At 34.5% G+C, this 13,580-nt stretch overlaps 1 protein-coding gene across 1 annotated transcript; it reads left to right on the top strand.

Annotated features, from left to right (window-relative positions):
* Nucleotides 1-896: 896 nt before the first annotated feature.
* Nucleotides 897-4,204, top strand: LOC115984138 (MATH domain and coiled-coil domain-containing protein At3g58370-like). Its single transcript, XM_031107059.1, has 6 exons — nucleotides 897-963; nucleotides 2,713-2,839; nucleotides 2,927-3,096; nucleotides 3,184-3,469; nucleotides 3,569-3,729; nucleotides 3,928-4,204. Exons 1-6 carry the CDS (start codon nucleotides 918-920, stop codon nucleotides 4,083-4,085), a joined length of 948 nt encoding a protein of 315 aa, XP_030962919.1. The 5' UTR covers nucleotides 897-917; the 3' UTR covers nucleotides 4,086-4,204.
* The last annotated feature ends 9,376 nt before the right edge of the window (nucleotides 4,205-13,580 follow it).

The raw sequence follows: 13,580 nt of genomic DNA, 5'->3' as shown, positions 1-13,580 counted from the left end.
TGTAATTATTAATTCATTGGGTGTAATCTTTTTTGCAAACAATATACAATTTGTAAACACTCATTTGATATTAAAATTCATGGCAAATTGAGATCCTTTTAAGAATACTAATGGAGACAATATACTTTTGTTTTTCAATATTGCTGGAAGAGTGTAATTATTTATTCATTGAATGCTATTTTTTGGCAAACAATATATACTATTTGTAAGCACTCATTGATATTTCAATTCATGGCTGGTTGAGACATGTTCATTTTTTGGTGTTTATGTAATGATATTAGTACATTACAAACTTGAATTACTTTGATGACAAGATTTATTTTCTATTTTTCTATGGGGATGTAAAAAATTGATTTTTTTTTAATTTTAATAAAGAAATTGAAGAGCCGTAGAGTTCAATTTGGACAAGGACTTCCCCGTACCTTTATTCCAATGGAAAATAAAAAGTGCACCTTAAAATAATCCCATTTAATTTAAAAATTAAGCCAAATTGAGAACAACAAAAACAAAAAGTTATTTCCCTCTATCATATATTGCAAATTTTTTTAAGTATATTAATTTGAATGAAGTGAGTTTTTACTATATTGAATTGTAAAATAGTAACCGAAATTGTTTACACCCCAACGCAAGTGCTCTTACTCATGGGTTGAAATGTTGCATTGGAGAATGTTTTTTCTTTTTTCATAGGGTCATAAGTGATAAGACAGTCGGTCCAGATTCTGGGGACGCCAATGCAAAGTTGTCAAGCACTATTTTTCTTTTTTGACTTTCTTTTTCTATCATTTGAAAAATACATTTGACCTCCGACCCCCCAAACGCGCCTTTATTTCCCTCTATCTTCTATGTATAAAAAGGATGCAAATTATCAATGTTTTTCTCAAAAAAAGGATTTCCAGAAACCAGAAAATTTTGAAGTGATGAAGTCTGGCGACTCTGCTACTACCAACTTCTGCGACGAACTCTGTATGTTCTCTTTTCCCTCCTCTTCACAATTATCAAATTTGAGTCTATTATGCTCTGTTTCTTTGTTGTTTATTTCATTTCAGTGTTCATAAAAGTACTTCATGAATGTTGTTTATTTTTCCATATGAGTTATATGAATTAAGCAATTAGAATAAGTTCGATTTTTTATTTTTTTGAATCAGTCTGTCGAGCCCGCAAATATTTTGCTGTAGTTGTATGTGATAAACATTATAATCGTCATAATTGAAGTCGGCATCTTAAATGAGAAGTATATGATAGTCTTTTGCTGGAAAATAGGTTGGTGCCTACTAAGACCTCTCCAAAACCCCGCAAAAGTAGAAGCTTTGTGCACTGAGTTCGACGTTTTTAAGCCTTTTCTTATACTGCTTAATCTCTTCTAAAAGCTACGATACACGATTATACAAAGAAAAAAAAGAAAAAAAGAAAATGGAGAGTGTACACAAGACTGAGACAGACTTGAACTATTTTTTGAACCTATAGAGATATCTATGCATTTCTACTTTGGAGTTGGGGTCTTTATTCCTGTTATAGCCTATGTGACTATTTTGATAGGGATGACATTGTAGGTTTTGGAAATAGAAGGATTAGAGTGTTAAGTTCCAATTTACGATAATGAGATTTTTTTTTTTTTTAGTTAAAATTTGTTTATTTGTAGAAAATGGCTCAATTTAGGATTAATAAGCACTTTCTAAATGTGTTTTGCACTTCACGAAGTATGTCATGTCCAAACATGACATTTAGATTTTATCACTTCAATTAGATTTTCAAGGGGACTCTGAAATTGTGTTCAAGGCAGTATTGTTGGCTACACCCCATCCCTCTCTCCATGATCATTTTGTTAAAGACATTCAGTCTATCTCAAACTCTTTTAGAGCTCACTCCTTCTCTCATGTTAGAAAGCAGGGTAATCCTGTAGCCCATGCTTTAACTAGGAGAGCTAGGTTTTCTTTCCCTTTAATTGTTTGGATGGAGGCTGCTCCTCCAGAATTTTCTTCCTTTGTAATTGCTGATTATCCAGTGTGATTCTTAATAACATCGGGGTGGATTCTCAAAAAAAAAAAAAAAGAGTCAAAATGGTCTTTAAAGTATCCATATAGAGGGGAAAAAAGTTTTTCATGTAACAGGTCTGCAGTTGTCAATTTATGATCCCAAAATATTTTATGTTTATTTGTATGACATGCCCAAACTTAAAATTAGATTCTATCACTGCACTTCAATTAAATCATTGTATTTTCAAGTTGGATGATTGAAAATCATTAAAGAAAAAGAGTCAAAATGGTCTTATTATTATCATTATTATTATCTTTTGCTATGTAAAAATGGAAGAGGGGGGGGGGGGGGGTGAGATGGGGGAGGTTGGGTTTAAACCTCAAATACTGGGCATTATAGAGGGTGCTGGTACCACTGGACTAACAGCTCGAATCCCCCCAAAAGAAGTACGTATGACTCCAAAAAAAATTTATAGGAGTCTTGATCAAGTAGAGAATATGACTAGGCAATGAATAGACAATGCATTTAGCTATCAATAACATTCCATGTGATAGATTACAAAATGACATCTGCTGCATTTGCATGAACCAGTACTGCATTATTCATTTTAAAATTCCTTTAGAGTTCAATGATTCTGCTTTAGGACTGCTTGTTTGAAAACATTTCCGAACCCCAATCCATATGTCATTACCCAATATTTAGTAGATTGCCTTTTAAATATTCCTAATGTATTTGCAGCAATCAAAAGATCAAAAAGACATTTACCTCCAACTCATTACATGCTTAAAATAGAGTCATTCTCTATACTGTCCGAGACTGTGGAAAAGTATGATTCCGGTGTTTTTGAAGCTGGCGGGCACAAATGGTGGACCCTACTGCTCTACCCACTTAATTATTTGTTCAATTAAAATATAAATGTTTTCTTTGTCAAGAGGTCTGTCTTCTTTCACAGGAGGTTGTCTCTCTATCCCAAAGGAAACAAAAAAATGAATGGAAGTGGTCATATCTCCCTTTACTTAGCAATTGTAGAGACAGAAAATCTTCCTCGTGGTTGGGAGATTTATGTCAACTTCAAATTGTTCGTGTTTGATCAGATTCGGGACAAGTACTTGACCATTCATGGTTTGCTCTCTCATAATTGATGCAAATAAATATGCATGTATGTATAATGATTTCGTAAATTTATTTTCTATATCATCTTTTGTCCAGATGCTGATGATAGTTCAATTAAAAGATTTCATGACATGAAGACTGAATGGGGCTTTACCAAATTTCTTCCCTTGGATACTTTCAATGATGTTTCTCATGGATACCTTGTCAATGATTGTTGCCTATTTGGTGTAGAGGTTTTTGTTCATAAACAAAGTGGCAAACTGGAGTGTGTTTCCATTACAGAAAAACCTGCTAATTGTACTTTGACTTGGAAGATTGAAAACTTCTCGGCACTAGATGAAGAATCATATTCTCAAGAATTCACTGTTGCAGATTCACAATGGTATTTTTATTACTGGAAGTTGCACTTTTATTATCATTAAAAGGAAAGTTAATTTTTATGTTTATCAGCATTATTTTTAATTCCTTTTGCTGAATCCAGGAAGATACTGGTTTATCCCAAAGGAAATTCTAATGGAAAAGCCAAAGCGATTTCTGTCTACCTCTGCTCATGTAATTGTCTTCTATCGGATCTCAAATATTTTGCAGAATTCAAACTGCGAATAAGGGACCAAATCAACAAAAATCATGTAGAAAACACAGGTAAATCAAATATTTTCATCATATTTTCATTTCAAATGTTGGGGAAATATAGGCTCTGGTGGGGGTTTTGTTTCTCAATTTGCTTAATATTCTACCAGAGCTATGGTTAAACCTGAATTTCCTCATTATGTATGTGTTTCCTGTTCTCCTTCACTTGTTTTGTTCCACTGTAAATTTTGTTTTGTTCTCTTTTTTCAGCTAAACATTGGTTTTCTAAATCATTGAAAGACTGGGGCTTTTCGCAATTTTTGCTTCTACAGAATCTCAATGATGCATCGAAGGGTTTTCTGGTGAATGACACTTTAATTGTGGAAGCAGAAATTATGGCTGTGTCCAACATTAAGCTGTTCGCATAGTGATGGTGCCTACTATTTTTCTTGGAACCGCATTTGGTAAGATAGGCCGAATTTTTTTTTTTTTTTTTTTTTTTGAGACTGGGAGATTATCCTTATTGCAGTTGTAGAGATAATATCAAATTTGGAATAACTTATATATTTGTCATGGTTATCGTAAATTGTGCATGTTAATGTTATGTTACATGAATGTTCTGACTAATCTCTTTAGCTCCTAGTGTTTTGCATGCATATATATATATATATATATATATATATAGAAGGGTACCTATCAAAAATCATTTTTTCTGCATCTTAACCAAAGCTTTGACAGAATGCCAGCCTAATGGTGGTGCAATTCAAATTTCTCTCTCTGCCTTATAGACCTTCTCTCTCCCTCTATCTCTTGTTCTCTCTCTTTTTATTTTTTATTTTTTTAATGAATAGTAAACTTAGTGCATTTCATCCCTATAAAAATAGTCACATGTTGAGAATGCCATCCTAATGGCTGGATGTATGGTATCCAAGCCATGTTCTTATTGTAGTCACTTTGGTTTTCAAGTTTAATGGCAAAATTAAAAAAACATAATTGATACAATAACTTAGTATAAAAATTCAAAAACTTATATGAGACACATGACACAAAATTGAGAATTAAATTAGATTTTCTCTGAGCTTTACCTCTCTCTTTATATATATATGGATGAAAGTTCCTCCAATTTAAATCACATGATATATTTTATAATTACGTGAACGAGTGCTTAAGGAGAAGAGATAAGTGTTTGTCCAAATAATAACACCACTTACTTCAAGTCAAGCCCCACACCTATGATCCATTTTGAAGGGAATTCAAATCCTGAATATGAAAGAGTCTTGGGCTATATAATACGGTCCAAATACAGTGTAATGAATCATATTGGGCCAAATTCCTTATATAATTATTGATTCATTGGGTGTTATTTTTTGGCAAACAATATATTATTTGTAAACACTCATTTGTTATTTCAATTCATGACAGATTGAGAATACTAATGGAGCTAGTATAGTTTTGTTTTACAATTTTTCTAAAAAAGTGTAATTATTGATTCATTGTGTGTAATCTTTTTGGCAAACAATATACTATTTGTAAGCACTCACTGATATTTCAATTCATGGCAAATTGAGACATATTCATTTTTTGGTGTTTATGTAATGATATTAGTACATTACAAATTTGAATTACTCTGATGACAAGACTTATTTTCTATTTTTCTATGGGGATGTAAAGAATTGATAGTTTTTTTTTTTTTTTTTTTTTTTAAAGAAATTGAAGAGCATTAGAGTTATTGCATAAAGTTCAATTCGGACAAGAATTTCCTCATCCCTTTATTCCAATGCAAAAACAAAAAGTGCACCCTTAAAATAATCCCATTTAAGTTAAAAATTAAGCCAAATTGAGAACTACAAAAACAAAAAGTTAACATTTCCCTTTGTCATAGTTACAACAATATCTTGTTAATCATTGAACACTATCAAAAAAATTAATCAAATTGGGTACAAAGGGGTGGAAGCAGAATACTAGTTCCATTCTTATTATGTCACAAACCATTTTTTTAGTACTCATACATAAATAGTCACTTCAAGTGACATCCAACATTAACACTTGGACTTAAACAAAATCCTCTTATGCTTTGCAACTTTGTTCTTTTTGCTACCACTAGGCCTTGTCCTTGGCCTTTCCCTTGTCCTTCTTGCTTCCACTAGTGCTATTCTTCTCTATATGAATTTGACTTGATTGTTGAATACCCATACATGATTGCCAAGTACCCTATATAACAATACAAGCACAATATCAATGCATTATTTTGAGGGAGTGACAATGGACATTCATCCATGATTGTGACACAACAACACTTAAAACAACCCTCTTCTATGTCACTGAAGTACAAATAGCTACATTTGCAACCACACTACACAAATACAAGTCCAATAGGCAGTCAAACCCCAAGCCTGAAAATTAAACCAAATCAAAAAATTACAGAGAATAATGATGTTAAGAAACAATAGAAAAAACTTCAGCCTAGCTAAATCCTACTCCTGGGTAATGCCTACACAAGTGAATCCAATGAGAATAGTAATGCCACGTTCAAAGTGTTTGTGAAGGACATGAACAAGATGAACTCAAATGGCGAATCATTTGAAGGTTTCTGCATTGAAGGCTTCCTAAGGTTAGGGGTGTCCAGCCAGACCCGGAACCCAACCAACCCGCCCAACCCGGCCGACCCGGCCTGAAAACCGTCCGACCTGACGCCGACAACGGTCGGCAGCGGTCTCCGCCCAGAAAACCCGAGACTGGCGGGTCGGTTGACGGGTTTGAACATGAAAAACCGATTTTCAACCGACCCGACCGGAAAACACATCGGAATTTCAGTTCTCTGCCGATTGGAGTGGGTAGCCGGCCTCATTTTGTCCGATCTGTCGAGATTTGGTGAGATCTTGTCGAGATCTGGCCTGATCTAGTCGAGATCCGCCGAGATCTTGCCCAATCTCTTCAACTTACACTGAGAATCGGCCTGATCTCGTTGAGATCCAGCCTAATCTCGTTGAGATCCGCCAAGATCTCTTTGAGATCCGGTCAGATCCAGCAAAAACCAGAGATTTTGGCAAAATTCGGTGACGATTTCTACAAAATCCGGTGATGATTCACACAGTTCGAAACTGACCGATACCCGATCAGAAACCGATGACATCCGACCACCCAATCCGCTACCTTCGGTGGGTCGGTAGGGGGTCCAGGTTTAGGAGACCCGAAGTGATCAGGTCGGTTCTGGGTTGGGCACAAACCCGACCCGGACCGACCCGTGGACAGGCCTACATAAGGTGCTGGAACCATTTAGAAGAAGAAAATTTGAAAAAGAAAATGTTACAGTTTAAACAACTAAATGTAATATAACCACAGCTTTTTAAAATTTCCTTATGCAATTTTTAATTTCAATTAGTTTATATGAAAGCACACATAAATCTAGCCATGAAAATTATTTTTAAGTAATTGCAAACCCATCTAAAATCCTACCAAACAACAAAAACCCATTAAAACATTGGTCATATCTCTCTTAGGCAATTCATCAAAAAATTGTATAGCATACTCAAAACCAGTTTTGTTCAAATGGAAATTTCACCACAGCCAACTCTACCCAATCCACCACAAGTCTTGAAACACCTGGATAAGTGTAAAGTGTAACAGGTAAGCCCAAAAATTAAATCAAACAAAAAAAATGCAAAATTTCACATATGGAGATTGAGATTAGAAAAACAGAGAGTAGGAAAAAAAAAAAGTGTACCGATGGCAAGACGAGGTATTGATTTGATAGGTGTGAATAGTTTAAGGAGTAAATTGGCCAATATAAAAGTTCAGGACTTTTGGCCAATGGTTGAAAGTTTAGGGGGGGTATGAACATTTTTCCCTATACTTAATACTAAAAAGGGGTAATTACAGTAAATTCACCTGTAGTTTGGCCTAAATTCATATTGCCTACCTGTGGTTTGAAAAGTGTCACTTTGTCCACCTGAGGTTTGCACCGTTAACCTTTTATAACCCACCTCTCAATTTGCCATTAAAAAAATACATTTTTAGACAAAAATAAACATAACTTTGAATCAAAAAGATAGGGTTTGAAAATTTTTCAAAAATGGATGAACATTGAAAATGAAATTTCAAACCATTACAAATAAGCACTTTGCCTTCTTCCTGTAAAACAAAATTATACATAAGCAGAAAAGTTTCAACTTTCAATCATCAATCATCAATCCCTTGCATCCAAGCATTCAAGAATTTATTTTCGATGGAGATGCTCTAGTCATCATCAATCTGGTTCAAAGGGAGGATTTTTGCACTTCTCACTTGAGGATTTTTGCACTTCTCACTTCGATAATATCATTAAATTAAGATTGCGAAGCTTTAGCCATTTTTGTTTCAACCATATCGAAAGGAATTGAAACTATGTTGCTCATGACTAAGAAAGCCAGGAATGTTGACATTTGGTTTGGCTGGATGATGTCCTAGCTGAATTGGAATATGATGTAACTTGTGGTATTTCATTGTGGTTCTAATGAAACACAATACCCAACAATAAAAAAAAGGCCTCACCTAATGGTTAGATCTACCAATTTGAGCTAAAAATTTCCACTAGAGGTTACCAGTTTCATTAGAATACAAACCAATCTCAACCACAGTCGTAACTTCACCGGATTCTTCAAAGCGGCAGAGAGGTTTGTCTTTTCCCGAGACCCAGGGGCACCAAATCCAACACCACCACTCCCACAGCACCCTCAAGCCAACAAACCAAACCCCCATGCATGCATTCAACCAGACACAAACAAACATTTTCTAAAAATAGAAAAGAAAAAACGACACAAACAAACACTGCCACGCCATCACTGTCAGCTTTTCACCATTCACTCCAAATGAACAAAAACCCAATAAAAGAATTGAGGAATTGCCTCTATGAACAAACTCCCAGATCATGAGCGGCTGGTCAAGTACAGGCTCTAATAATAACCAGTAGCATAACACAAAAGTATAAAAGTTTTTATATTTTAAATTATTTGTTGGTTTGGTTATTCTGTTTTTGCTTTTGTTCTTCTTTTAATTACACTACATTTAATTTGTTTTCCTCTTTTAAAATGGAGTTACGGTGGTGGGTGAGTAGTGTTACATTTAAATTTAACAAAACCCTCACTTTTGATCTTAGCTTCTTGTCTTTTTAGGTTTTTTTTTTATTTTTTTTGGTGGCCGGGGGGGGTGGTGGGAGGAGTGAGACATAAAAAGTGAGCAAAAATATATTTTTATCCTCATTCGTAAGAGAGGTGGTTTATGGAAACTTAACGGTACAAATCTCAAGTGAACAAAGTTACACTTTTCAAACCACAAGTAAGCAATGTGAATTTGGGCAAAACCACAGGTGGATTTACTATAATTACCCCTAATAAAAATAATACTTATTAAATGTACTTGCCTAGATATTAGAAACTAATAGATCAAGGTGCTAAGGCCACAAAATGGTCATGTTAATTGTACTTGACCTAATGGCTTATCAAGGTAAATATTTTAAGGGTAAATTCCATAAACATACCTTGAGGTTTGGCTTAATGCCAACCAAGTCCAACACATTTCAAACCAAACCAATTTGGTCCCTAAAGCCAATTGAATCCTAGACACTGTTAGCCACGTTAATTTCTCTCCCTTCTCTTCTCTGTTAGTCTCTTCTCTCTTCTCCTTCCCTCACTCTCTTTCTCTCTAACCTCAGATTTGCCATAGCCACATGCAAACAATAACCCAATTCTACTTATACCAAAACTTAGCCAACTCCACTAAAACAAACCCGAATCCAAAAAATCAAACCCACCACCGTAGCAAAACTACAACCATAGCCAAACCCACCATAGCAAAACTACCACCATAGCAGAACCCACAACCACCCTCACCCTTACTTGAACAAAAAATCCAACCCCATATCAAAGCCCACCACCATTGAAAACCACCACTGACCACAATCCATAACAAATCCAAACCCATATCGAAACCCACAACCACTGGCCATAAAACCCAAACAATCGACAACAAACCCACCACATATCAATACGCATAACCACTCCCAAAGCAAATCCACCACCATCGAAACCCACCACTATTGAAATCCCAAATCCAAAAAAACCCACAGCAAATCGAAACCCACCACTGGCAACCCATAACCAAACCAAACCACCAGCCCGCACACACCATTTCCTTTGCTTGAGAGAGAAGAGATAGCTAACCCAAACCACCAACCCATCAAGGGTTAATTTGCCCAAGGAAAAAAGAAAGAAAAGAAAATAGAACAAGCAAAGGAAAAAGAAAATAGAAAGAGAAAGTTAGAGAGAGAACCATCTTGATTGTAGCTTGTAGCGACTATAGCTTGCCTGCGGTAGCCATAAGTTTGGGGGATTAGAGTTTAGGGTTAGGGAGAGGATGCAAAAAGGTTGAGATGAGAGATCAAAGAAGAGAGAGATGAGAGAGGAGAGAGATAAGAGACTTAAATGACTAACGGACTTAAACGGCATGTAGGGACCAAATTAGGCTTAAGAATGAAATTGGTTAGTTTTGAAAAGTTATGGACCTGGTTGGTATTAGCTCAAACCTCAGGATAGGTTAATAGAATTTACCCATATTTCAAAAAATTTCAACTTTTAAGTTTTCTTATTTACTTACTATGTTACTACACATAATTGGCATGTGAACAAAACAATAAAAGAAGCAGATGAGAAGAATAGGAAGCAAACACAAATGATGAAGACGAAGATGCAATAGCAGCTGGGGAGAGGGTGATCACCGACTTGGAAATAACCATAGACATGGTGGTGAGTGGCAAAGACGACAAAGACCCATGTTTGACTTTTTTTTGCTTCTTCCTGTCTGATATTGATTATCAGCTGAAACGTTTGATTTTCATTAGTACATTTGGTATAGTCCGATATTAGCCGGTATTTTGAGCTGCACGATATGGAGGTGTTTCTATTCTAGTTGACTGACCGGTAGGATAAATACTGGTTGTATCAGTCGATACGGTATGGTATTCACTCCTCTGGTAATTATACCTAAAGATATTAATAAAATTTATTTTAGTGATTTGCACTAAACCCTAAAGTGCTCGGAAAGGAGGTGACACAATGTAGAAATTTCTCTAGCACATTTTCTTGGGAAATTAAGTCCTCTTAATCTGGAGAGTATATTGTCGAGCTTTTTATTATGTAGGATAGTTAATCCATCATGCTTCAATATGGTGAAAGTAGTTTGCACCTGTTGTGGCTAGATTGGTACAATTTATTATGCGAAAATGCCAAAACAGCCATTTTACTTGAAAAATAATACTTTTAATCAGAGTTTTAACTTCGAATTCATTCGTTTTAACTTTGAATTTGATTTGCGAACTATTGTTTTGAAGGGATTTTCTTGATATTTAAGATAGATAAAAATTATCTCAATCGGATGGTTGGTTCAAAAAGTCAACTTTTTGACTAATCTCGGTTATTGTTTAGTCAATGTTGTCCAAACTTAGCCAAAAATGGCAAGTTTGAGATTTTGGATTCTTGGGTTATTAAAATGATTCGTTCAAACATTCAAGATAAATAAGATTATTTATTTATTTATTTATTGAAAACATGATTTTCAACCTTTTAGGGCTTAAACCAGCATTTTGACACACTAATTAAGACTAGACAAAATACGGCAATAGAAGACACGAAGCAATTCAAAGGAACATATATGCCTAAAGTTGAAATTAAATCAAAAGATCAATGTAAAGAGACAAATTATAACCACATTATCCAAATGTATCTCAATTCTCAAAATACCATACATAAGAGTAAAAAGTACCCAACAAACTACAATAAGATCCAACAAAATATGAAGAAAACAAAAGGAAACTCCCCTAAATCTGTGCAACTCTCCCTGTCATTATGCATATCCCCTAACTATAATCCTGAAATTGCTCTGAATCTCCCCCTCAGAACACAGCTTTCTATGCACCGCTATTTGCCCCTTTTGTCATGAAATGACAAAGGGACTCAAGTCGATGATCAATCATAATAAATAACATCCTCATGGAGTGGTTCTCCAATATCATGAACCGTGAGGAAAAGAGGGTTTTGATCTTTTAGGGTGTGTATTGTTTGGAGATGAAATAGGGAGGATGGAAAACATTGGAAAGAAAATAGGAGAGAAAATGAATTTGTGTGTTGTTTGGTTGGGAGGAGGGGAAAGAAAACTTTTGCGTGGGACCTAGGCATTTTCCACTTGGGCCCACAAAAACTTTTATCTCCAAAATGGAGAGAAAACATTGAGGCCCATTGGGTGACAAAAATACCCTTACTTTTTATTGCTTTCACCTACCTCTCTCACTTTCCCACTACCTATGACCTGATTAGCCTTTTGCATCTTCATCCTTATCTCTTTAGCATCTTCACAGCACAGCAACATGAACTCTAGGCTCTCTCTCTCTCTCTTGGTGCCTTGTCCTCATTCTATTGTATTGATCCATGGTTTGTTGTTGTTGTTGTTGTTATTTTATTTTATTTTTTTGTCGTCATCATTGGTTTATCTACCTTGTCATATAGATATATATATATATATATATATATATATATATATATATATATATTTTGTTGAAAATATCCTCCCAGTTTATGTAACAATGGTCATGTGGATAAAGGTTTTTTTTTTTTTTTGGGTTGAAAATGTCTTCCTAGTTAATGCATAATCAATTTTTGTCGCCCATAAATTTTAAATTATATAAAATAATAAAGAAAATAATATAAATGTATATGTATTTGTGTTAATTTTTATATTATTTAATGAGTGTAAATATATCTATTTCTTATATATTATAACAAGGACATAATAGTCAATTTATATAAACTACATTTTCTATCCTCTCCTTTTTCTCTCCAACCAAACAAAAAAGTTTTCCACTCTTCCACTTTTTCACCTCTCCAACTAAACACACATGAGGGAAGACCAAATATTTTCTATCCTCCCATTTTCTATCCTTCTACTAATTTTTCATCCTCCCACTTTTCCACTCTTCCAACCAAATAGAGCTTTGAGATACTTTGCCCTTGCCTTTGGTGTATATGATATGTATGTACTAGCCTATGTGAATGAAAAGCAAGGAGCAAACACACAAAATCAAAATAGGCACAAACTGTAAGGGATGAAGGCAATGGCATGGTATAATGAGAGGAAATTGGCTACCAATTCAACGAGTGAGGGTTCACCAAAAATATTTAGCCTAAATATACTTTAAAATACCACAAGGAGCCAACATCAATATCACAAATCCACATATAACCCAATTCAATCAAGAAATTAGAAGGACAATGACAAACCCAACTAAAATTAACCAAAACCCAACCATGGTTGATGCAATGTATGATTCAAAAATGAGAAAGATGGATTAGGATTAGCTTAAGATGATGTTTGGAATGGATTTGAGTTGATTTTGAATGAATAAAAGCAAATTTGAATATTGTGAGTAAAAGGGGAGATAACAGATGAGTTGGACAACTGAAGGACAATTTAATTGTTTAAAATAATAGTTGGACATAATATTTTATTGAAGAAAATATTTTAATTGCCAACAAAAGGAAAAAAACCAACAAAAAGACAATTTTTCTTTCTTTCTTTCTTTCTTTTTAGGGCCATTTGGGTCACTTGATTTTTTAGGGTCATTACTCATTGGTTGAAATGCTGCATTGGCGAAAGTTTTTTCTTTTTTCATAGGGTCATAGACAGTCAGTCCAGATTGTGGGAACACTAATTTTTTTTTACTTTCTTTCCCCATCAAGAGTATTGATATTAGTAGACCCATAAATTTAACAATATGACTTTATAAAAAACTATTTAGTTATATTAGCTTTTCACTTTACCAAATTTAGCTTGTATTAAAAAGTAATGTGAAACAGTCAAAAGAAATTTTTTATTAAAAAGCTGTGTGAACACAACAA

This window comes from Quercus lobata, chromosome 4 (genome assembly GCF_001633185.2).
Source record: "Quercus lobata isolate SW786 chromosome 4, ValleyOak3.0 Primary Assembly, whole genome shotgun sequence".
Taxonomy (NCBI): Eukaryota; Viridiplantae; Streptophyta; class Magnoliopsida; order Fagales; family Fagaceae; genus Quercus; species Quercus lobata.
Note: the sequence above shows the minus strand (reverse complement) of the source record. Positions and strands in the feature narration are given on the sequence as shown.

Bases quoted from the DNA above. Each gene is read 5' to 3' on its own strand.
- LOC115984138 (XM_031107059.1), top strand. From the start codon at position 918: ATGAAGTCTGGCGACTCTGCTACTACCAACTTCTGCGACGAACTCT. The intron at 2,840-2,926 runs GTGGACCCTACT...CTTCTTTCACAG, and splicing joins GAAGCTGGCGGGCACAAATG to GAGGTTGTCTCTCTATCCCA. The intron at 3,097-3,183 runs GTTTGCTCTCTC...TCTTTTGTCCAG, and splicing joins CAAGTACTTGACCATTCATG to ATGCTGATGATAGTTCAATT.